The following is a 26,410-nucleotide window of genomic DNA, read 5'->3' as shown; positions in this document are numbered from 1 at the left end:
TAAGTAACCATGCACAGCTCAGGATGGGGAAAAAAACTCAAGGCTTCGATGCAAACGAGGATTTGTCTCTAYTCACAAAATTTGTAGCAGGACCTGATGCATTACGTGCATTATTGACCATCCCAGTACCCGAAGGTATCTATTTACATAGCAGCAGCATGACCATTCTGCATGTCAAGGAAGTCACATTTTCCCTGTGCCTCGCCAGTGACCGGTAATGAACACGCTGAGCACTGCTGGCAAGGAAAGATTAACCACATTGCTACAGAATGGGCTTGATACATTTTATTGGCAGGACTAGTGTCATATTCAGGAACCACAACCCTTTGTCAGACTGTTAGTGTTAACTTGCATGACAAATATCAGTGATCAACTGTATTTGAAATATTGTTAAAATGCCTAGAAATAATAGGCATTAAAAAAAAAGGAAAGTCATTCCATCCATTCAAGCCAACCTTTATAGATCTTACATCCTTAGCACAACTGATGTACTGTAATTGTTATGTGGACTTTAATGTAACCTCTACAGCAGCACACAGACAATGCAGTTCTCTCATTATGCACATGCTTTAGGATCGTTTATTTTAATGCTTTCAAATAAATATGTTCCATGCAGCACACCGCAATAAATAAGGAGCAGCAACTTTCGTATAGTACATCCATTCATAATGTAAGTCACCATGTGAAACACCACATCTAAAGTCTTTGGCCCAGTCCCATACAGTGAAGCACACCACATCTGCACATAATCATATCTGGCTTCATATGGATTTAATAGGACTATGCCAGAAGGGCAATGTGAGCACAAGTTTAACCAGGGGTTCCTAGCTATTAAGTACAGCTACTAAGTAGTTAAAAGGCAACAACTAAACCCATAAAGGTTTGATTTGTCTTTTCTTTCTTACTTTTCAGACAGAAATATAAAGTATGAAAATGCTCTGGATGTTTTCAGCCTTGTGTAGAGCAGTGTGATTAATATGGAATGCTTTGAGCAATACTGGCACGTAAACTGGCATCGGAAGCCACAGCAAGACTGACTTGGACACTGAACACCAACATACTCAACAGGAACAGCTGCTGTTGTGACCACGGTGGCTGCTGCTCAGTTTCTTCCTCTAGGCCGATAGCTCYACTGCCCCTTCTTCCTCACTGTCTGCCCGGTTGGCACGGATTTCCACCAAGGTCCGAGCAAAACGGGTCCATTCGTCGTTGTGTGGAACTGCCAGCTAGGGAAGAAACACAACGTGGCATTAAAAGACTATGTGGGGAGGCTGGTCTTATCTTTGGCCTGAAATCCAGGCACCTCCTCTGAGGCGAGCTCCTGTTGCAATCAGTGCAGTTGTGCAAGACGCAGGACTGCGGCATGGGCCCCACACAAAGAACCCCAGGGCTTGGTTACTTCTACAGCCGTAAAGTACAGCCAAGCTCCCAGGACAAATCTGGCAGCTTTCTATTCAGAACTGGCTGGAAACAGTCAGTGACAGAGAGAAAAGTTTTATCTGCTTGACTTTAAGGAAAAGTTTTTTGCTGGAGTACTGATGCAAAATCTACCCCTTTGTTAACATAGTTCAGATTTTCCAAAATAATGTGAGGCCTTGATCTCTACAAATATATACACGTATGTTTAACTTTACACATGTGAGCTGTCCATTTGAAGTCAGTGAGGCTGTGCCTAAGTATAATTGTTTGCAGGACCGAGGTCAATGTGCATAAGGTAACAGAGGCTTTAGAACACTGTATTRAAACTATTTTCCTTAAGTTCATTAAAGCTCTTAATAGTAAAATAAATATATTGTGTTATTTTAGTTACCCTCCTCTGTGTTAAGGAATTTAAAATTACAAGAAGTGCATTATAATAGAAATGTTATACCAAGCGGATACTGCATTATTGATCTGATTTTTGAAATCGTCGTGCAAGATCCATTTCCATTTAATACCATTGATGTTTCTAATGAAGAGCTGTTGAACATTAGGCTTCAAGAGGAACATGTAATCTAAATAGTTAAACTTCCRGAAGAAATGCTTTAGTGATATGGCAAAATAATACTGCAGTCATTTCCAGCTGGATATAACATTGCAATTTCTGGAAGATAATGCAAACTGAGATTGAGACAATTATGAAAAAATGCAAGAAGTTTTCTCAAAGAACATTTTCATCATTTTGAATTCCAGAAAATGGTAACAAGCATCCAGATTATCCATGCACATTTTTACTGCCATCTTAAAGGCCTGTGATCGTGTCCTTRATACAATATGAAAAAATAACTGTTTAAAGACATTACGCAGTGCTTGGTACTGAAGAAGGCAACTCTTTGGAAACAGCGAACAGTATGRTATGTACAGAGAATACAATAAACTGCTGTGCATATTAGAAAAAGGAATACCTTTAGACTAYAAAATGAGTATGACCATGGCTAATCCGGTTTGTGGTACCTAATATACAGCCTATATTGGCTCACTTCTTTTAAAACAATACCAAAAATGTCCTGCAAGTGGTATGCTGATTATGTTAATTTGGAACCAGCAGAGTACAGGAGGACAAGAAGCAGGATGATACACCGCTCTGGAGTGCAATGAAATCCCTCTCATCACCCCCCAAGAGCCACCTATATAATTGGAGATCGAGAAAAGTGTGTATTTCAGGAACTAGCAAGCCCCACTTGGGCAAGAAGTCGCATATAGGCCTAATGTTAACTATGCAGTAAAACGCTCCATGTACACTGCTGCAAGTTTAATGCTCATCATGCAGATAGGTATTTGCAATACCGAACCTAAATATCTCCTCTATATCTTAMCAGGGTCAGTGAGTTTTCTCAGCTATTTCATGTCTGGCTTTGACTCTACACCCAATATTTTGGGGGAAAATACAGTATGTTTTTAAAAGTTTCCCATATATACTGTATACACCAATAATTCAGTTACATCAGGAAAAGCTGGTTTACAGTAAGTTTGATATTTCAGCAGGCAAAAAGCAAGTAATGAAATCTGGCTCAGTACTTACTGAGGTTACAGACAGAGAAATACAATCTGTGTGAACACTATCTCAGCCCTCAGTATGTGTGCCTGGACTCTGTTGTCTCTAGGTTTTCCCTTCTCCATCTTCCACTTTTTGCATTTTTCTCCTTGATTTTTCTCAGGAATAGAAAGATAAAGGAGTAAATCATATGAGACAGCTCTCTTTCTCTCTCATGCATGTGCACAAAGAGTGGTGGACCTGTTATGCTCTTTATTTGAAAGAAATCTCTGTTCTTTGAAAAAATCTGTAAGCAGAAGGAATTGTAAAACCAAAACGCAGGTCTGTGCCAACGCATGGGTATCCACAGCGCAGCTTTGGTCCCAATCACACACCTACCCAAGCTACTATGAAGTAAGTTAAGGGACCGTGCAAAGATCCTTCTGTCACAGATACAGTCAAAAACATCTGAGTAGCAAATTCATTGTTATTGTTGCTGCTGTCCTGAATGTTTATTTCTTGTGATATGTATGATTAGTAGTAAAATCACAGAAGTAAARTCACAGAAGAAAAGTCACGGAAGTGGAACAATATCCAAGGCAAAGGACTTATGAATTTAATAAAGCCACACTTCTCCTTGTCTGTGAAAGTCCTGAATGGCATTACATTGTGTTAAATGGCTCAAGGAGACAATATGTCATTCTAAAGGAAGAAAATGAAATACATTTATTACATTGAGATAATTTAATTTCCTTTTCTCCCCAGCACAACCACAGACAAATAAATACAAAAGGCAGGCTGTTAGAACAATTTTAGATCTCAAGCTTGAAAATATTCCCTGCAAATGGAAGTATGCATTACACTTAACTGACAGTGTTTGCAGGACCTGAGCCTTTTTAATGACTGAATACACAAAACAATTAATGATTGAAATGAACACATTTAGCACAGAGATTTCATTGTCCACATGCAATCTAGTTATTTTAAACTTTGTCTTATTTTACCTCACGTAATCTCATTTATTGCACATTATTTGCAATGGGAGGCCAATCCTGCTAACAGGCTGTTAGAGCAAGCCCCTCTAATGTAAATTCCTCAGGGACGAGGAGAGAAGTCCTGACCAAAGTGAAGTCAAGGGCAAAGTTGATGTTTATTTTGTGAAGGGTCTAACATTCAACCAAAACAGTTACAAAGCAAAAGCCCACAAATAAAAACAAAAACATCCACAAGCTCACACTCACATTTACACATATATATATGTATATGTATGTATGTATGTATGTATGTATTTTTTGGTGTCAGAATGCTCCCCTTCCATTGAAATTCCCCCACCTGGTGATACTCACCCACGTAAACGTTGCAGGCCTGTGTCTATCTGTGGATCTTCATTTCATCTTTTCTGAGCTCACACTGCAAATACCAGGACAGGGGCAAATGGGCAGGGCATCAGGGCTAGCTAGAGGTCCCTCACTCGTTTGCCATTTTTGCCATTTTTCTATCCACTTCAAGTACTACAAAGCAACATCCGTAGAGTTCCCACAGTCACGATCATTACACAGAGTAGAAATGTTCACTGAAAGATAGGAACTTAATACATTTAATACATTTGGGTCATAAGGTTATTGGAACAAACTGACACTAAGGTATGGAGCAGGACAAGAACATAAATGTTATTAAATGTTCTCCTCTGATCCCAGCACTATGGAACACAAGCACTACCTGCATCTCATTAATTGACTGAATTACTCACTCTGCTTTAATCTAAATACCATCAGGTTATATTTAGATTGCAACAGACAGTAATTCTAATGAGGAAAAATAGTATTATCAAAGCAACATGGTAGATTTTGCCATCTTTTGTATGTTAAGTTGCTGTATGATGGGTAGCTTTACCTTCTGCCTGGCTTAAAAATATCAAAAACAGTTTAAGCTGCAGGCCTGCAGCCTGGCAAGCATGGCTACGAGTTWACACATCCAAATAAACCTGCTTCTCTTCTGAAGTTGCACATGTGCTCAGCTGGTTACAGGAGACAGAATTTAGGACAGATAACATGTTTTTAAGAGGTTAAAATGGTAATTATATTTTTATTTGGGTGAAGATATTTAATTCAGGGCAACTGGTGTCTTTCTCTCATTTCTCAAGTCAAAGTTTGTTCACATCACTATCACTTTTTTACAGTCTCTCTCCCCCAAATCACTTCCCTAAATATATCCTTGCAAAAATACTTGTAACATGACCAACAAGGAAATTTAAAGACTTGTAACTTACTCAATACTATGCACATTTAAGGTTTTATCATTTTAAATAGTTCACAAACTGTTTCTTGCTGATATGCAAAAACTGAATGATGTAATACAAACTCTGAGAACTAAGTTTTCCACCAGCTCCATCACTGTCATTTTAGATAAGCAGATTTCAGGGAAGAAGAGGTGAGCCTCGAATGCTCCTCCTGGCTGACGGGGGCAGCGTGTGGGCTCCTGAGCAGAGGGGCGGCTGGAGGCGGGAGCCTCCTGGGTAGCAGCTCAGGGAGCTGCTGGCAGCCTCCTGTGCCAAGCAAGCTCAGTTCAGCCCCRAGCTGAGGCWCCAGCACTGATGTGCAGCAGCCACAGTTTGTAGCACACCAGAGAGCTGTTAACTTCAGCAAGCCAAGGGGCTGAATTCCGGCAGTAACACTAACTGGATTTCTGCCCGTGCTTTGGGATGTCTGTTACAGTTACCAGTTTATGCCATTAGAGGTGAATAACATTATACCTATGTGATTCATCCCCAGCTTATGGTTCCCCTCGCCCACCACACTTAAACACACTGAGGGAAGGCAATTATCAACTGCACAGAGGGAACGCAAAGTGCCTAGAAAGTGAGATGACAGGATGCAAAAACATAYGCGTTAGAAATTAGGATCTTAGATCTCCCTACCCTCTTGTTCTCCTCCTTCCCTTCTGGTAAAGGTGGCCAGCTCCTGCCCACTCAGCAGTTCCAGCCACATGAGAAAAATTGTATCTCGAGGTACCACCACAAAGTCTTTGGATGTTTTGAAACTGAGGTTCTTCTCTGGGTTTCCTGGGTGATCGTTCTAGCAAGCATGTCAATTATCTGTTAGTTTTCTGGTCTTGAAGCACAAACATATGTTCGTAGCATTCCCCGTAACCCTAATTCTGACCAAGGAGATGAACATCATGCGTTGTGGTAAGACAGCATCAGAGCTCTCTCGGTGGCTCACTCTGCCAGTCAGTCACAGACAGCAGGGCAAATGCTGGGTTTCACCAGGAAGAGCCTCCTTCATCGGCTTATCAAGGCAGAGTTCCTCATTTTGTAAAGCTTCCCATCTACGTACCAGAAGGCTGCCCAAGATCGTACACAAGCGAACTCAATTTTCTATGTTTTCACAGAAACTGAACTATTATAAATTTCACTGAATATTTCTGCTCTTAAACTTGTAATACAGAACTCAGGAAAAGGATATGCTCAGAATTACAGCCAACTGTCATCACTGTCATATGTGCCAGCTAGTGATGGATTGGCCAAGCGAGCAAAAAAACAATAGAAAAACTGTGTCTGAAGGCACAAATCGGCATAGATTTCTTCTCATTTTCAGATCATTTAACCCCTTCTGGTAACATTTGTTCTTTTAATTTAGGCCTATTTTAAAAATAACAATGCTCTTTCTTTTGAGACAACAAAAAGAGTTTTGAAAATGCCTTTTAAAGTAATCTAGCCAGAAGGCTGAAACAAGACATATTTCAAGTTCATCAGCATATTCTTCTCCCATCGATCTTTTTTTTTGTGACCAAAATTGTTTCAGCTCAAGTTGTCCAAATCTCAGAATAGCTAGTTTATCTGAAAAATACCCCCATCCTCCATCAAATTAACTACTCTACTATCAACTACTATTGAGGATGTTTCATTTATTCCTGGTTCTTTTTCCTCCCTGGAGCTTCTCGACCTCCAGGATGGGAGTTGACAACTCCTCTGCCTCAGTCTCGCCATGCCCCTGCCCAGCTCAGCTCCCCTCCGAGGGCTGGGGCCCTGCTGAGAAGGGGGAAAGGCGCAGCAGTACTTTCCATGCCAGCAGCCTCCGCTTCGGAGGAGCCAGTTTCCCGTATTCTCAAGAGAGCTTGGTGGTCTGTATGCAAACCATTGCTTTTACTTTTAATGACTGTACTGGCTGGGTAAATTTGTGTGTCACTGCGATACCGGTTAATAAACTGCAGCACTGATTACTGGTGAAAGTATTTTAGAAACCCAATCACCAGATTAATAATTACAATTTGTGCTCAGATGCCTTAGACCAGAAATAGGTGTTGGATAAACTTTCCTAACATCGTCTCTGGCTGATGCAAGCTCTTAAGCAGTGATTTTTTCCAGCCAGAACCATCTAATCACTTCAAACGTCAACGTCCTGTGAATACAGGTGTAAAAGGAGAATCTGAAAATGATCCGTTACACCACAATTTGGAACCATCTGCTAGGCCAAAGTATGTGGTCTGCAGCTGGTCCAGGGAACTGTTTTGCCATATAGTGTTTTCAATTAACAGTTTACAGACGAGCCTGCATGGTGGTCCCAGATCCACTTCAAGGGTGATAGTGGTTCCTGATTCAAAAATCTGCGAACCACTCAAACACACTTTATAGAGGTACTCTGTGCTTTATTTTCTTGTCTACAGAAACTCTCAGTTACTTAGAGGGACTCTATAGCTACTTATCATGTTCCTGAGATGAGAAAATTGGATTAATATGCATCTCTTATTAACTGCATTTGGGTTTGTTGCTATTGGGGCAGTGGAGAAGAAGCATGAAGTCTTGCCTTATTTTAGACAATCTATTTACTTCTATTTCCATAATTCTGCCTTTGCAAAAAAGTCTCATATTCAACAAGGGAAAGAAAAAACTACATGAAAACTCATCTCTCATTTTTAGAATACCTTYCTGCTATTATAATTTTTGAGAAAAGCAGGTAAACATTCTTTGATAAACTAGGTAATTAAATGAGAAAATATTTAGATTGATTTGAGTTTGTGAAAAACAGCAAGTATGGTAAACTAGCTTTAATGACTAAACTCTCAGACTTCCTAGTAAGTTCTTTTTCTGAGTGGTTTATCACCATCTTTATATTCCTTCAATTTAATAGTGTCATTAAATAAATGTAGCTTCAGGAGAATATTATCTTAGCAGTTTTCTCTGAGTAGAATTTTTGTCAACCTGTACTGTCCATATCACCCTCTAAACTAAGTGTTGTGTTGAAAAGAAACCTGCTGCAAATACTTGTGCAATGGATTATCATCTGAATGCATTTATGACATTGTTTGGAAAAATATTTTTATGACGATAAAATATAACTATTTCAGCATGATCTTCTCTAAAACGTAGAACAAGCAATGGGCCTAGTTCTCTGGGTAAGAGAGAGCACTTGCAGGATAAGGACTATAATGCTTACAAGTTAAAAAAATATACAGTTCTCTTTTAAACAACTGATCCTATCCTCAGGAGTTCAACAGATGTTTTATCCTTGTTTAGGGATGAYTGGGGGTGAAAATGGATATGCATATATAAATATTAAGTATCTTGATACACACACATACAGTAGGCAGGCATGCACCTATTCTGGCCCTGATCCTGCCTCACAGAATCAATTACAAAATGCYTTTGATATTCTCCTCAACCTATATGGATTTTTTTTTCCTGAAAAAGCCTATATTTTTCCAGGCAACACCCTATGCCACACACATGGATGGAAACAAAGTGGGAGGTAATATGCAATGAAATGGCCACCAAAGTAACCAAGAGCACCCTTTTCACATAACTGCAGTCGCACTGTATTTAACTCTTGGGAGAGCCCAGCATCACTGTTAACAATGGATGAAACCACTGGCAGGAACTCAAACCCCACATACTCCATGCAGATGATTTTAATAAGACACAGTGTTTAGACCACAAAGGATACACTCCAGAGTAGCTCTATATATATTTGTTTACTTAATTGAAGGGGTGGAATACCATAGGCAGCCTAAATACTGCATTTATTCTATGCACAGCAGTCAGTCTAGTGTCACAGACACAGTATACACTACCCTTCTACAAAGTTAATTACTTAGTCTTCATCTAGATTAATGTCTGTTGTGATTTATTTCTTTGCTACTCACCAGCAGGGTCTGATTTAACTAGTGCTGCCATAGTAAAAAGAAGACAAAATATTAGCTTATATGACAAAAAAGCTTAATTTCAAACAGAAATAGAATACATTTTTCAGGAAACTTTGACTTTTTCCTCATAAGGGGAACAGTAGCTAGTAAATTGTTAAGTATTTGATGTAAGCTATGTTTTGAATACAAAACCAACAATGGTGGTGTTTTAATAATTTGTCTGTAATGTGCACAGATATCCTGTATAAAGGGCCTCCATATGAATTCACATGTTTGAACACCTACTGATTCTTTCTTGAATTAAACCTCTTTGTCCATAGCAGTCCTCTTGGTACCAAGCTAACAGGAGAGCAGTCTGAAATGTAGTCTGTAAATTATACGTGCATCACACACAAATGCACACTAGCAGAACATTAAGACTAGAGATTCTAACACTCCAAAGTCAGGAAATGGCAGAGTTGAAGTTAACTCCTTTAATTTGACTGTGTTATCATTTTGCTTTATGATACAGTCTTTAATCTTTCTAAAAGAAAGAAACGAAAAAACTAAACCTGCACTGGATGTAAACATTATTTATGGAAAATTTCATCTCAAAGGACAAAAACTTGATAGAGCATATGGAAAAGAAAACAAGGAAGTGGAAAGCATCTTTAATTACAGACAATGCTACAGATCCACCTATAGTATCAGAGCTGGCACAGACTTTCCTAAACTAAAAAGAATGATGTCCAAGCTATGAAAGAGTTARTGCATAAAACAGCTGCATGATATTCCACTATGGAGAATAAAATATTGAGTAATCACAAGATTCTTGACAGAGATGACTGAAACTTGAAATTTAGACTACTCCAGGTTCCTTAGATCATCTCTTACTTTTAAAATATGAACATCAAGCTGTAAGAATTTCCATTGTTGGCTTCAGTTTCTGCAGAAAAGGTGTGYGGCTGACAGCACCAAATGACAGCTCTTTTACCAACTGCGGAAACTAACAGTCTAGGCCGAGAGAGCTCTGCTTTGCTCAAGATGGAGAACACAGACTGTAGGCTAATYCACCTAACACCAGACTGCTTGCACCACTCATGTCGTAGTGATTCTCTTCTATGGACCTCCTCATGGGATYCTTTCAATGGCAGTGCCTATACGGCTGTCCAGGTCCCTCGGAACGAAGACAATATAATTAAACTTTTTGTCTAGTCATTAGCTACAGGAGCAGTGGAGCATTATCATATGCCTGCCATGCTTCAGAGAAGCTTCAAAAGAGGTGGTGTCCTAAGCAGCAAAGGTCTCACAGTTTCTATCCATATCCATCACTCCTGCAGAATCATCAATTTACAGGTAAAGTTAAGAAAAACAGTGAGGCACACYGCATGCCATTCAGCTCCTATAAGGATTTCAGTCCTGCTTTGATGACCATTTCTCAAAGTCATTGAAAACCTGTAATTTTTTGCATGAATGCAAAGCATTTAATGCTTTAAGTGATTACATAAGAATTCTTTCTCTACCAAATTATGCCTCCATTGCAGTAGAAAGCCTAAAAATGCCAAATTGAACAAAACTAGAAGGTAAATGAAAGGAGCCTTCCATCTATTCTTTATTCAAATCCTTTGAGTTTTTATTGTCAGCTACTTTTACCTGGGAGAGTTGCCTCAACATTTTTACTTGAAATACCAGAGCTTCAGCCCTATGGGGTAATGGACTGGTAAAAATGTCTCCCTAAAASTTCAGCTGAATAAAGGACTACTGCCTCAGGGAGGAAATAAATCACTGTGTCTTTGCTTAGCTTGCTTCCTTTCTAAACCAAATAGGCCACGGCTGTTCCATGACTCACTCCAGGAAATCTACAGGAGCAGGAATTGTAAAGGACTTTCTGCCACTGCCTTCTGGCGCCGTGTTGGCAAATGGTCACTCTAACCAAAATGAGGGAACGGACTGTTCAGTGTTCTTGATTTGCACAAGTATCACTGCCATCCCTGAGATTCTCGACACATTCCATTATTTGTGAAAGCTTATCCACAAAATAGCTGGGGCTTCTGCCTTTCAGACACACACTTTTCAATCACTTTTCCATCACATCACATAGTAGGCACTCAAGGATACATTTCACATTTAAATTAAACAYTGAATATGGAATTTTAGCTGCTGAATAGGAGGATGTATTATGGGCCAGAGTTTTCCTTATCTGATATTCTAGATCGAAATGCTATTTTATAAGTCATGAATTAAATAGTTTTTCATGTTATACTGTTTTTCAAACCATAAAAAAATTAAAAACATAATTAAGGATTCTCAAAATGAAAACTGCTATTGAATGTGACAGGTTGAAACCACAGAAGCATCATACGATTGTTAATTATACAAAATAGCTCTTTTCTCAGAATTGTTTAACACCACAATGATAGTATATGAATTTCAATGAAATCTGCAAATTGCTGCACACAAACTGAGTTAAAACTGAATTTTGCGTTTGGTATTTCTCCCCTTTCATACTCTTCATTGCTTAAGGCTATAAGCATTTTCCAGTTGCACTTCTTTTTATATCAGGAGAAAAAAAGGGGAAAAAATCTTTCAGAGAAGACATTTTATTCTCCTACCAACTAATTAATTATTTAAAATATATATTCCATGAAACTATCAGCATACATTTACTTCAGCCCCCTTCCCCACCAGTTTTTGAGGTTGGTGGGTCAGAACAGAGAAGGCCAGCTGAAGCATTCACTCAGYCTCCACTACCTCATGTACAACTACAATGAAAAGCCTGAATCTAGATGACCTTTTCCACTGAGCCTCTTTGAGGGCTTTCAGGAGAAGCAGAAACCGAGGACCTACTAGTGAAGCCACTGCTACTACAAATGCATCAAGCATCCAATTGATGGACCAGTACATCAGATCAGCAGGCTGCCTTTTGTTCTTTCTCTCTCTCCTCCGTACTGTTTCCTCTTTCAGCAGGAAAATACAGGAGAGTATCTATAGGAAGACTCTTACATGCTGGTATCGCTTCTCCCCCTCCTGCAGGCTTTACTGGGCAGAAAGAGAATGATCTCTTACAGTTTCTCTTCTGTTGCTCTCATCACTTCGTTATCTGAGCGCCTTCTAATAGTGCATTAAGCTACATGATTAACTCCTGTCACATGTGGCTTATTCCCTCTGATCCTCTCTGCAGGGGGAGAATCTGGGCCTTTACAAGGGAAAAGGAAACATACGTCAGCTTTAAAAGTACTGTGCAAACGAATAAAAAGGACTGGAATCAGATTTTGGGGGTYCTTTGGTTGGTTTTCTTAAGCTTTTTTATTTTGTATGATGAGGACCTGAGGAATTCTTATACAAGATATTTGTATCATACTGGAAACTCATGTCTTTTTACCCTGTGGAAGTCTCTGGGGAGCTAGTAAGAGATTATCTCTGGAGAACTACTGACACATTTTATTATAAGTAACTGAAAGGTAAGGATGAAGAGTCAAGGGAACCTTTAGGATGACTATTTAACTCTCTTTTCTGTCTGCTTTCACTAATGTCCATTTAACTTCAGAATGTGGTACTTCCACCTTTAGTTTTCACAAGTCATCTTCCAGTAGTAAAATGAAAGTGGAACTTCATACTCATTTATTATCAAACAGAAAAAAATCTATCTTTATTAAGAATGAACGTACATCAGGGCATCAAACGGGAAAGTGACCTCACGGTCAACGAAGTTCCATCTACTGTTATACCACACACAAGCACATTACACAACCCTGTTCATAAGCTYCAGCTTGACTGCAGAGAGGCTGTTTTTTCCCCACTGTCCCTACCTGTTCTGGAACTTCAGTCTTTTGATAGTTAAAAATATTCTTCTAATATTTGACTTAAGCCAATACACAGTCAGCTTGAAACCACGTGTTTCTGGGACAGCCCCGTCTTCAACCTCATTAGCTCTCTCTCTCTGGCCCTGAGTACTCCTATGTCTATAAATATATGAATCAAAATTATTCCTCTCAGGATCAGCATCCACACCAAGTTCTTTAGTTGCTTTCYATAAGCTAGTCTTGTTTCCCAGATGAATATGCTTCAAATATTCTTTAAAAATATTTGTATTTTTAAGTCGGAGAGGGGGAACAATTTTGAAGTCATCTTTTAAATATTGTCAGTTTTCTAAAGCTGCTTTGTAAAGTAGGAGATCATAATGAAGGTGACTTAGTAGGGCAGGGTGCCAGTGGCACAGCATGAAGCGCAAAACCTGCAAGGAATGGAAACTGCAAGGTAGCAGACAAGGCCTGGGCTGACACGGCAGATACATAGTTTCAACCCTCAACAACAGGTCTTGGAAAAGTCATTTCAGTTCAGTCATAGTTTGGTTTTCCTACTTGAAAAATACTTCCCTAACAATGCACTGTCACGAGGAATAGCAGCCTTTGTTCTGTAAGGCTCTCCAATCTGCTGTGACGAAGGTTATTTAAGTACCAAAACACACTGAAAGAACAAGATAACTCACACCCTTTTCCATTTCTTATCAGACTAGCACTACAACTGTACTGACATACATAGTACAGTCATGGATAGGGGTGTATATATGTTCTCACAGGCATAATTGTACGTTATTTATACTATGAATACAGCCCAGCCTTGTTTTAAACTGCAGAAGCATTTAAATGTTTCGTTTTAACCTACCAATGTAACAACATTGTTTTTTGGTAGGAGCATAAAGCTGCGCTTACATAAAGACCTCAAAGCATTCACAGTGACCTAAAGTAATGAATATTGTAATGAGAAACAYAAGCATTTAGGGTGATAATGACTGGACTTTGCTCTACTTAGATCGGCTCACCCCCTATGGAGGCTACCAAAGCTTAAAGATTTTATCACCCTAGTAATCAGCAACGGGTAATGGCCTTCATAAAACACAGTAATTAAATTGACTGATTTCAAACTAGTGCATTTTTTTCATTAGGGAGTTCTTATTTAACCTACTTCAAAAATCCCTTTGTGAATAGTGGCTATATCAGTCAAAATTTAAATGATGAGGGATGAAGAGTTTGTTCTGTTCAGGATTTCAGTTATTATTTAAGTAAAAATCAGAGTACCTAGTATGTGGTCATTCTTACTCTGTTTGGTCATCCAAGAGCTTCTGTTTTTAAAAAGTTTCTCAAGATTGAACATTATAAAACTGGGGACAGAGGAAAAACAAATCAAACTCCTASTTCTTTACATTTTCCAGCAATTAGTTAGAGATCCTGCTTTGTTAAAATAAGCTTTTAAAATCCTCTGAGGCCAACATTCAAAACTCCACAGCAAAAATACCAACGGTGAAACTCAGACTCTGCCTCACAATCTATTTAATTATGCTTTAATGCCTGGATTGTTTAAACCACTGTATCTTACCTGATCTTTGTACACTTTTGAATAAAACTTGGTGCAAGTATAAATCCCTATTATTGCTCAAATTTACTTTCACAATATGTGTGAGCTATTCACCTGTCTTCCAAGAATTCTCACAGCTCATCTCAGATTTAAAAAAAAATACTTTATGGCAAGTATCACTTAAACTTTTGTGGAAAAAGCATCCCTTTTCCTAAAACAATACMTATTATACAAGTGCTTTATGATGGTAGAAGAAAATCTACAAGAAAATCTACTCAGATAACTACACAACACAAAACCTAGCTTTGTATTACTCTCTTCTGGACTACAGCAGTTTTTAAACACAGTCAGTGCATAAAACAGACACTGGCTATGTTTTCCATACAAAATCGTAGTGAAACACAGGGATTTCAGCATAGATGTACAAAATACCAAACCTTCCCCACTGAACCCAGAAAAATAAGTGACTTAATAGTCATGCTGAAATGTGAGAGTCGGTCATGAATATGCATTTTTCTCTGCCTCAAACCTTAAGAATGTCAGAGCAGCAGCTAAAGGCTTCCGAAATCAACGGGAATTATTTTATAGCCACCGACTATTTTATAGCCAATCCCTATTGTATCACTTTATCCACATATTCGAGGCAGTTGCCAACTCTTCCATCACTGATCATGTACTTCAAAATGTGGCACAGGACTAACACATGTCATGGAGCAAACGTGTAGGCAAGACTCTCTTGGGCTTTTACCCCTTTTGTAAATTTAGCAGTCAGACAAGACTAGTAACACATCTTATATTTTTATCCCATGTTGTTCTCCTACAACACCAATCAAAGAGTAAGTTGGTTCATTCATGATTGCTGTCCTCGAGGATGTCATTTTACCCATGAGAATCAATGCTTTTCATTTCACTTTGAAGTGCTGCAATTAAGACTTTTGCCATTTTCATGCAACAACTACACTTTAAATGTGAGTCAATCTCAATGTCCTTTTCAATGTACACTGCAAACAGCCCAGTGCAGCAGCTGTAAAGGGGCTTAAGCAGACATTAACTTTTACACCTAACAAGTTATGTAAATGTAACTATGATGCTGATTTCATTGCAAGGAAGAGAGGAAATGGATGATAACTATGCAAAGATTTTCCATGGAACTGCATTCTTTGACAAAGCCTAGGGGGCACAGCCAGCTCTCCTGGATGCTCTAGAGAAATACCTTTTCTTACTTTTCTCCGGTTTCACCTGGCATGCAGGTCATCCTTTAAAAGCATGACTAGAATCAACTATCTGAAACACTGCCAAACAGATGCAACAGTTTGTCTGGTTACTAGCTTAACAAAACAAACAATATACAGCAACAAACTCCCTGTGATTACAATTTCAAACACTATTCTGCAATCCTGTGCTGAAAACTTATTTTCACTTTTTATTTTACTACAATCAAATAATAAATCATTGATTTACAGTTTCTATCTATTTATTCAAACTGCAAACAAATTATGCCCTAGAAGAGATTAATGGAAAAAAGAAATAATGGAAGGTGGAAGAGAAGCTGCTTCTTTCACAACTGAAGGCACAAACAGCATTCTAAATGAGCCAGGTAAGCAACAAATGTGGTTGTTAGAGAATATTTATGAGAGCGGCAACTGTGTAACATCACTGAAGCATGCACAATGGGAGCAAGCTTTTTATAAAATATATCTACAAAAGAGACATGTAGTTAGGTCTAACTATCAATCATCTGGACATGTGAATAAATCTATAGTCAGTGGTCCATGCTCTGTTAAAATCAACTTTTACCATATAGAAAACTTGCTGCCCAGTAAACAAGCCATAAGACCACAGAAGCTAAAATGATATATTTTACATACCACCACAATAGTAATATCTCAACTTTTARAACATAAAAGGTGTGTATATTTAGATCTCACAGAGAGCAAAGCATAGTTATGACTGGTTAAATTCTCTGAGTAAGTGATTTAGGTTTAAGATGACATCACACTGAAACAACCAGATTTGTTTTCTTCTTAAATTCACATTCTTTAAACCAGTGGTTACTGATCTACAAGAGCACATCTATATGGACTATTTAAGTCTCTTCTCCCCTGGAAGTGTGTATAACTCCCATTAATGCTAATGGGCACACAGCACAAGCATTGAGGAGAAAATAGACCCCTCACTGTGAAAATAAATGTGTTCAGTTATTTTCAGACACGATGCTGAAATCAAACAACTAAAAGTACACAGTCTAAGGAGATAACATTATATAGCCTAACTGAAAATATCACCATTACTTTTAACTCCCTGGTCACGGACTTTGTCATATTCTTCATATTTCTGCTGTTTGTCATAAAGACCATGACTGGATGACATGTCAGRATGAAAAGGACCAAATCCTGAATTCTTATACAAGAAAAGTTGCCCTGATCTTAAACTTCCTGCCTTTGCAAAAGATGCGAGGTTAGGCCTTAAGCCTTAGGTTTTCACTTAAGCCATATATTTTTTCTTTACACCATAACCATGGGTTGGTTGATTGCAGCAATAAATTTACTACTMTCTCTCTAGAAGAGATCTTTAAAACAGTGATGAATATAATAAGAATTCCTATCACTTACATGATTTGATATCTTCCTTAATGATTTGATATYTTAGTATATTTGCTGCTCTGACCAAAATTCATTGAATCCATTCTGCTTATTCAAACAGGTAAGAAGATCTGCTTATACACCAATGTGACCTTCAAAGACACTGTGCTGTATTACACTGCACCAACACATATATCCAGCTCTTTTCATGATAAAACCAACTTATTTGAACTTTACAGCTAATTTAGTGAGATGTTTGGAACAGTCATGAGAAAAGAGAGGTTTAAAAAAGGGTACAGTAGGAAGTATTAATGTTTTCAGTGAATGTATTTAGATCTTTGTAAAAGCCTGCTGATTCTCTGATGGAAGTAATCACACCCACCCATCCCAAATCAGAGAGAGACTTCTTCAAATAAATGGATGATATTAGGTAATCCATCAGTCAGGGGTGAGTTTTAAAGAGACTGAAATCTAATGGCACACCAGCTCTTCTGGTGATGACACCTTTTCAGAAGTCAGTGCAAGAGGAGGAYCGTTCTAGAGCTGAAAGATCAACTATCATGGCTGATCATGAGGTTTTATGATATGGTTGAGTCAAATGTGAGAGCCAAGCACTGTGCAATTCAGGTCCCTGCCCCCAGCCACATGGTCACATCACTCCCTTGTACTGCCACTGGTGCCCATCTGCTGTCGCAGAGTCAGTTAGTTCATAGAGGAAAAAACCTCTAGGGAAAGAAAAAGAAAAAAGGGTCAATACTGCTCCACTGCTTTAACTTCTTCCACCACAATGTGAGGTCAGATAAGCACTAGTTATGGGGGAGGGGGGACATGAAGAAGGGGGCATAAAGAAAAGATAGCAAAGTACATGACTAGGGATTGATCAGCTGACAGTGGGAGTAGAGTTGCTCCTTTTAAACTGAACCCTGAGCCCAGCCTAGCCATATCCCAGAATCAAACCCACATGAAAAGGAGAGTCTAAGGAGGATCTCATTATTAGCCAAGGGTCTCACTAATCAGTGTCTAYGTATTTAAGGGAAGAGGGAGCCTCAAAGGCTGCTATATTTCTGCCAGACACTTCCAGAAATGCATGTACATGCTGTGGATCCACTGTGCATCATGCCTGGGGACAGCTATTTAACTCATGTAACTCATCAGAGGGCTCTTTATGAACTGACACAGAGAGTTAGTGAGCAAAGAAGCTACTATTCACTGTACAAGCCCTTAGCTGCAAGCATTAGAACTGCAAAGTATTTCTGCTTCTCCCTTAAGGGAGTGCTTTGTAATGACAAGAGCTGTGCTGCAGAAGAGCTGAGCATCCTTCTTTTTTAAACCAGAAAATACTCCTAACACCACAGCAATCCTGGTAATATCTAAAGCAGCAGTCCAGACCACCTCTCCTAAATTTTACACAGGAATTACTGCAGAGACCGATACTGCCAAAATGAGCAGTAACTGCAAAAAGAACTGCAAATGAATTAGGCAACAAATTTGTAAATTCTTTATTTTGCAAGTGTCAATGGCCCATGACATGTCAGCAGCTGTATGGATGCACATTTATCTATTTGCCTAAGTATGTATGGAGCTGAGCTGGAGACACTGGGGCTCTGCGCAGACCAAGTATGTAACATCCGTGAAGCAGAACACGTTATATAACACTGATCTGGACTCACACAAATAACTACTTTTGAATGGCTCTSTTCTTTTCAAGCAATAGAAGCCTGACTTTCTTTTTGATCCGAGTGTATCACTGTGACTCATTTTGCAAGTTGAATTCTGATTATGCAGTGAAAAGGCCAAAAACTTATACGTTACCTCTGCAGAGAACACTAAATCTATTTTCTCTTGGGTGAGCTTGCAGGGATAAACAATCCTGTGAATGGTTTGGTGTATGATATGCAAAAAGAGACGTTTCTACAGCCTGTCTAGACTCCCAGACAAGATCAGACTGTGTTGTCATCAGAGGCATTTCCATAGCCTGTCATACCATTTTGAAGACAGAAAACCCACCATTTCAGAACAATCATGAAAAAATAAAAAATAAATAAAAACAGCCTGACCTGCCAGTGCTGTAATGGAAATCTGAATATAATAACCTTACACAATTTAGAAATTATGTTAACAATACAGCAAGAAGTTTCAGCAAACATTTGTGAAGAAAGGTAACTCCAGCACAAGTGAATGCAATCCAAAAATATGAGTCATGCACAAGCAATTTTGCTATGGGCCATAAAATCACTTTATGAGAGTTACAGATAATTCTGTATGTATTCTATAATGTTTCCCTACTGTGTAGAGATGGATATCTCAGTTTCCTATCACAGATAATGATGGAAAACAAATTCTCTACATAAAAGCTGATTGCTCATAGATTCATCCTTGACTGTTCCAAGGAATTGTAATGCCGACAGAACACTTTACACTGTATTCATCAACAAAGAGACAGATTCCATCAGTGCTGAACATACTGCAGTTTAGATGGTTTTTATAGAATATAGTAGGGTGAATTGGGAGCAGCCTTATACACAGAATACACATCCTGCTATTTTCTCAGTGCCTACATATTCTCTTTATCGCTCATGCATCTACGGTCCTTCAGAGTGACACCTCTCTTTTTCTCCTCTTAGCACCCTTGCACATATTCAGACAGTGGTATTAAAAGAACAGATTTGTTCTTCACATGCCATGCTGAGAAAATCTGCAACATTATAATAGTCATAAAGTCAGAAAGATTAAAATATAAAAGGTGAATCCTACAAGATCAACTTCAGAACAATGCATCTTTTTGCAACTGCATGGTCCTCTTAATGTTCCTTTGTAACTTCTTCCAACTGTACTCAAGGAACCACTTCTTAAATGAATTAAAAAATGTTAAGAAACATTGAAGACACTCAAAACAGACTTCCCTCATTAGACTTTCACTAGTTAACTCTTTTGCAAGGTACTTTTACAACTACCACACTGTTGGCAACCCAAAATCAATGCAGATTCCACTGAAAGTCATCTGGCTCCTTCTCTGCTGGATGTGTCCTACTCGTATGTAGTGATGTATGATCTTTTCATCTTTTCTCAAACTCGGAGGTGGTATCCTCCAGGAGTCGAGTCTTAAAAAAAAAAAAAAGAAAAGAAAAAGACATACCTCTCCAACATCATAGATCCATATGCGGCCTTCTGAATCACCAACTGCTACTTCCTTCCCAGCCTGTGCCCAGCGGACACGGTTGAGGGCAGAAGCTCCTTCAATTGTCACACTGGCTGTGGGAACCTGTTGAAACAATAGCAATAGAAATGACAATAAAATCATGCTACTTGTGCCTCTACGGGTCAGTTTAGAACAGTTTAGAACGTTCTGTTTAGCTGGATGAGTTATAAGTCCCCTGGCATTGCTTAGAGTAACCTACAACTCTCCTTRGGTGGAAAGAAAAAGAAAGGTTCATTGTTTCTTAAATCACACGCGCTAAAAAGAAGGAAGACTAAGATACTGCTTGGAATGGGTAACGAAGACTTTACCACAGTAAAGGGCAGTAGACAAACCAATTTTCCTTAACTTCAGAGACATGCAAAACCACATCATCTTTCTCAAAGACACTGATTTATGACCAAGAGTTAACTGTCCGAGAGTCATTTCAGTCTTACCCTGGATTCTTACCCATTACTTGGACCCAAATAACCTGACTGATCACAGAAAAGTCCTAATATTCATGTTGACATATCATTTGAATTTATATTCAAATTTGTGGCTAGATATAGAGGTCAAAGCTCAGGTATTACTTAAGAAGAGCCCTGAGAATTACTTAAGAGTGAGGATGCAACAGAAATAAGATCAACTGAATTCATGTTTAGAAACTCCTATATTCTCACAATTCTCTTTTACATTTGTCTCATATTCCCAGGAACCACCTYATGGGTTAAATATAGCTAGATGCTATTTAATCCTCCCACAGTCAACCAACAAATCCACAGATGATCCACTAGAACACATGGAAGATTCTGGTTAGCATGTAGGATGAATACAGCAATGTACATTATCTTTGGAGATGTATTTGTAATCTCTACTGGAATTAAGCCATCGCAGAGATGCTGGAGGAGGAAGAATTTGTGTGGGTGTTTGTCCCATATAGGTAGATCATACAGTTGATTTAGGTCACCTCATAAGACACATGACAGGTAACCTGTAAGTCTGCTAATGTTCCACCTAGCCACCTTTAGTAGGAGAACTTGCCCAAGTAAGGAGTCTGCAGTTTGGCAGATCTCTGAACAAAGGTTTTTAGCTTTTGTGCGTCTAGGTCAGAGCAAATGGCACAGGATGGCAGTTGCAAAAGCAGCTCCTTCATCAGACTAATCTGCAGGAACAAGTCTTAGTCACCTGGAGGGATGGGGACAACGGAATGTCCCTGGATCTATGACTGGACATGTAATCGAAGATCAGTCCAAGCAGGAAGAGGCATCTGAATAGGAACCAGAGTCTGGGCTACATCTGCAGGAGTGACAGCTACTCCTGCCCTTGTTGGGGGGACACACTGTGCAGAAGCAGGAAGAAGGAAGCTTAAAGATGATATCAAGATCAGTTGGTAAATTGAGAAACCAACAAGGTTAACAAAAACAATGTTCAACTAACTTCATCTCAGCTTTTAGGCTGCAGWTTTATATTGGAGTGCAAAGATCCACAAGAAAAATAACCTTAAGACAATGTTTTCATACTTCCACACCAATCTCCCTCTTCTCTGCTCTAACCCCTTCAGCATGTCACACAGGATTGGTAACAGCAGGAAGCAAAACCTTTGCAGATTTCTGGAGACTCCAGCTCTGGCCACAGCGCGCACAGCCTCTCTAACAGCAGAGCAATGATTCAAAGGCAGGACTGCTGCCTTRCACCTCTCCATCTGGAAACTCCCCATTTCTTTTTGTCACTGACTCTGACTAAAGGCTGTAAAACCAAACTGGAACATCCTAGCACAATGGGCTTGGCAAGCTAACTCAGCGTCTCTGTAAACAGCTGCACAGTGGCTGTCCCCAATCCCCCAATGCCACACGGGAAATGAAAAAAGATTTTGTTTGTGGAATGATTTAGAAATAATGCTGGTTAGCAATCGGAAAGTGGAGACCGTCTTCCCCCTTTAAAAAGTTATTCAGAGGCACATAAGGCACTGAACTCATCTCTCCATTGTTTCAGGCCTAGGTTCTGTCCAAGGCAGCATTACCATTAAAAGCTGGCATCCACTGTAACTCCTCATCCCAACCACATTACTGCTTAGTGTGTTTGAGTCAGTGGCTCAAATCTGACACTGGGTCATTGACCCATGACAAAATCACATTAAAAAAGAGGCAAGTTTCACTCCTGTGACCACTCATTTCTAAAAAAAAAAAAACCACCCAAACAAAAAAACTATTTTAATTCCAGCCAAAATTAATTAACACTTGGAAATGGTTTTGTCAAACAGCAACTAAATGCTACATTTTTAGAGTACTAATCCACTAACAAGCTACGTTTCTCAGCAAAATGTAGATCAAAGATACTTGTTTCAAATGAACTACACAGTGTACATTTAAGACACTGATTTTTTAGTAGATCTTTCAGAAGGCTAAAATATACACTACTGAAATTGTTTTTGTTGTTGTTAATACAGCACTCTTTCAGTATTCCACATAAAAACAAACAGCATGCAGGCTGCAGATACAAAACACAACCTATTTTTAAAAATCCAATGGTTTTTTAAAATCCTATTACTACTCCACAAAGCTGTCTAACAAAACAAAAAGTAATCATGAAACAGTCTTTTAAAAATCTAAATAAAAACCYTTCCTCCAGTGGTACGGAGAGAAATACAGTCAAATCCTATTATCCTAAAATAGATTTCCCTGCTTTGAATACTGATAGGTTAAATTACACATACCTATTTTAGATTTCAAAGATCTAAGTTTATTTTATAATGGAGATACAGTAGCATTATGTTTTTAAAACTATATTTAAAATACTTTATAAATCTGTAAAGTTGGTGCTTGTCAGATTTTTAACCATTCTGAAATGAGAGTTTACAGGTAACAGATTGAGAACAACATACTGAGAACATACTGAACAATAAGAATATACTTCTTTACTTTTCGTGCTTAGATAGTGTCAAAACCTGCTTGTAAATATAGCTTTTATCTATTTCTAGGAATAGATAGTATCTTCAGACTTTCAAAGCAAAGGTATGACATACAGAAGAGAAGTTTACTTGAAAGCAACGTAATACAGCAKATATATATAAATGTATAAATCAGTGTAATACTATTTATAGATAATAAGACTCATCAATAACCCAGAGACCTTTTCTAACATTGATCCAAAAAGAAATTTTACAGATACACAGGTAAGAAATCAGCAATTGCTATCCTGAAGCTATATGCAATTTTCACGCACTCAGCCATAGAAATACTAATTCAGTTTGCAAAAGACTGAAGAAGTGGAGCAAGTTTTTTGCTTGTTTTTTTATATTCATTTAACAAATATAAATCGTGATCTTTTGCATTGCTATTACAAAAATCATTTCTAGTATCCACAAATCAAAATGCAGCACACTAACACTCCTGTCATTTTAAACAATTAAGAGTTACTAAATTTGTGGTGCGGTCAAATGATTTTAGTTATTTTGATCGGAAAGCACCTAGAACATGGGCAAAATGTTTTTAATAAATATGTGGAATAACACTAGCGGCAACYGTGTTACAGTTCAAAAATCTGAAGGTAACTTACTGTAACTAAACTCAGGTATTATCAGCTTACAAAATAATACTAAATAATAATGTGGTTTATTTCTCAAATTAAACAAAACCAAGTCTCATTAAGAACAATCATACATAGTTCTTACACTGAGATTTTTATGAATAGCTAGCAGTTAAAACATTAATATACCTGTCATTTTCTACAGTCTCCATAAATACTTTGACATCATACATCTGACATCTAAAAACTAATAAGATGCATAGCTGTTTCAAGATTTTTTATTACAAAGATTAAGTGCTCACAAAGACTTTTTCTTAGTAAATAGTAGAGCAGATTTCAGTTGCATAAACAGTTATGGAAATCTTGAAAATTATAAACTAATTATGACCTATCAGATAGAAGGTTAAAACAAACAATGATCACTTTCAGTCACGATGTTTAAAAGAATTGCTTAAAGTTCTCCTTTTCAGTGGCRCTTGTGTGTCCAATACTGCTTCTCTTGCATAACAAAACCACACATATATTCCGATTCTGCCAGTTTATCATTTCTAGAGATTTCTAATTTGTTTCATCAGTGCTCAGTAAGGAAACCAAATAGTACTTCTTCCTCCAGAGATCCAAATTCAATTCTCATTGAAAATACAAAGCCATAATACCACAGAGATAATCCCAATCCAATCCTTACATGACAGCTGATTCTGACTTCTCAGAATGGAAATCATTTGTGAAATCCAGGGTGGCCTTACATACAAAAGAAATGTAGGATTGAGCTTGAAATTAATTTTGATGTTCCTATGTATTTATATGTAAACACACTGAAAATRTATCAGCAGTTTTCTACATTCAGCCTTCTTATTGATGGGAATGGGATCAAGCGGTCCATACTGATTTTTTGGAAAGAAACTATAGTCTCACTGAACTAAATGGCAAAACATCAGTTGACTTCAGGCAGAACAAGGCTTCAGCCCTGGTATTTGGGGAGAAAGTTTTTTTTTTTTTTTTTTCTTCTTAAATTTTTTTTTTTTTTTAGGGGAGAATTTTTTTTTTTTTTTTTTCCTTCTTAAAATGCTGGGTTTTATGCTCTGTGTTTAAGCCTGCATTAATGAGAACACCTGAAGGATATGTCCCTCCCTTCCCAAAATAAATTCTGCGGAGACTCCTCCTGTATATCCTCCAGCTGTATGTGTTCTAATTAAAAAGGCTGCACTGCTTCCTGCTCAGAGGACTTCAAAAGGCCTTACTGCTCCACTTGACAATACAGTATGTGGTGTTGGTTCCTCTTACCTGTCCATACTTATTTATGGCAAGCACCATTCACTGGAAACCACAAACTGTGCCTGTATTTTACTTTGGCTGAAATGTATATCATGTTTACATGAAAGGCATATTAATGAACAAACTAATCTCAAAGAAAAAACACTGTAGGAAACAGGGTGTGTGGGGCAGGGGGCGGGGGGAATATTGCCGTTTGTGCTCTGGATCTTTTCTTTCTCAAAAATAAAAAGAATCTGTCAGYTAATACATGGCCCTGTTTTTATGCTGTACTTTTGTTCTTAATTTTACACAGAATTGAGTAAAAATATGTWAGACTTCAATTATGGAAAAATATTTCAATTCTCATTCTGAATATTGATTGCTGGTCAAATATGATTTTGGGTAACGTGACAGCTTTTCTCAAAATCATCTTCAAAAGGAAATTCAAATCCAGCAAAAATAATGTCAACACAAATCTGSAGTGTTTTTTTTCTGAAATAATAGGAGGAAACAAAAAAGGGGGCACTCATCATATTTAGGAAGCAACTTTTTAAAAAACCAAAACAGTATTTTCTATTCTGAGTCTTTGCAAAAAGCTCTATGATTAATCCTTTCTGCATCACTGGAATTTAAAGCTGTGACATTTTATCCCCAATGGTCCTTTCTATTCAGTTAACACAACAGGATAAAAATCTGTTTTATTTTTCTTTTGCATTCGTGCTTTTAAATGTCACAGCAGGCATCTGCAAATTTTGAAGAGAAAAAAAGGCAGAAGAGCAGAAAATAACAAGTAACACGTGAAAAAGATTCCCTAAAAAAAATATATAATAATAATAAAAAAAACCAGAATCGCTAGTTATTCAGAAAGGTATGAGGTGAAAAGGGAACATGGAAACATTTGATTTCTATCAGGATGGAGGCACTATTACGGGGCTTGCAAGCTCCGGAATCTCAGGAACATTTGGAGTAGGGGATAATTACGAAGGAAAATTAAATCTCTCACTGAAACACGAAAAAAATAACAAACAAACAGTCCTAAGCGCACAGGAAGCCTCGCCAAAAAAAAAAAAAAAAGGAAAAAGAAAAAAAAAAAGAAAAAAAAAAGGCTGCCTTCAAAGTGCATCCCAGCCGCGGGATCCCGCATGCCAGAGGAGTGAGGCTTGGCAGGTCCGTGCAGTTGTTGCAGGGCTGTCAAGTTGTGACACCCTGAATGAGAGGAGGCATCAAAAAAGCGGTGTTTCAAGTGCCTCGCTGAAGCGCGGTGTGCCAGGAAAAAACAGAAAAAAAAAAGAAAGAAAGAAATAAAGAAAGAAAGAAAGAAAGAAACGAAATGGGAGAGGTTTTAGAAGCGTACCTTAAAATAACACTGAGGGGAGGGAGAGCCCGTCCCGGGCCGCTGCCCGGCGGGCTTGGCGGAGGCCGCCCCTCCCCCGGCCCCGCAGG

General features: G+C 38.3%; 1 protein-coding gene across 1 annotated transcript in view; it reads right to left on the bottom strand.

Annotated features, from left to right (window-relative positions):
• Window positions 1–270: 270 nt before the first annotated feature.
• DYNC1I1 (dynein cytoplasmic 1 intermediate chain 1) overlaps window positions 271–26,410 on the bottom strand; it is a 179,036-nt gene continuing 152,896 nt past the window's right edge. The window contains exons 16-17 of the mRNA XM_085310569.1: window positions 20,147–20,272; window positions 271–1,226 (exon numbers count right to left, since the gene is read on the bottom strand). Coding sequence (XP_085166695.1) covers window positions 1,116–1,226; window positions 20,147–20,272 — 237 coding nt within the window. The 3' untranslated portion in view covers window positions 271–1,115. The remainder of the gene's footprint in view (window positions 1,227–20,146; window positions 20,273–26,410) is intronic.

The sequence above is a fragment of the Rhea americana genome, unplaced genomic scaffold (genome assembly GCF_003343005.1).
Source record: "Rhea americana isolate MKP2758 unplaced genomic scaffold, rheAme1 scaffold_32, whole genome shotgun sequence".
Taxonomy (NCBI): domain Eukaryota; kingdom Metazoa; phylum Chordata; class Aves; order Rheiformes; family Rheidae; genus Rhea; species Rhea americana.
Note: the sequence above shows the minus strand (reverse complement) of the source record. Positions and strands in the feature narration are given on the sequence as shown.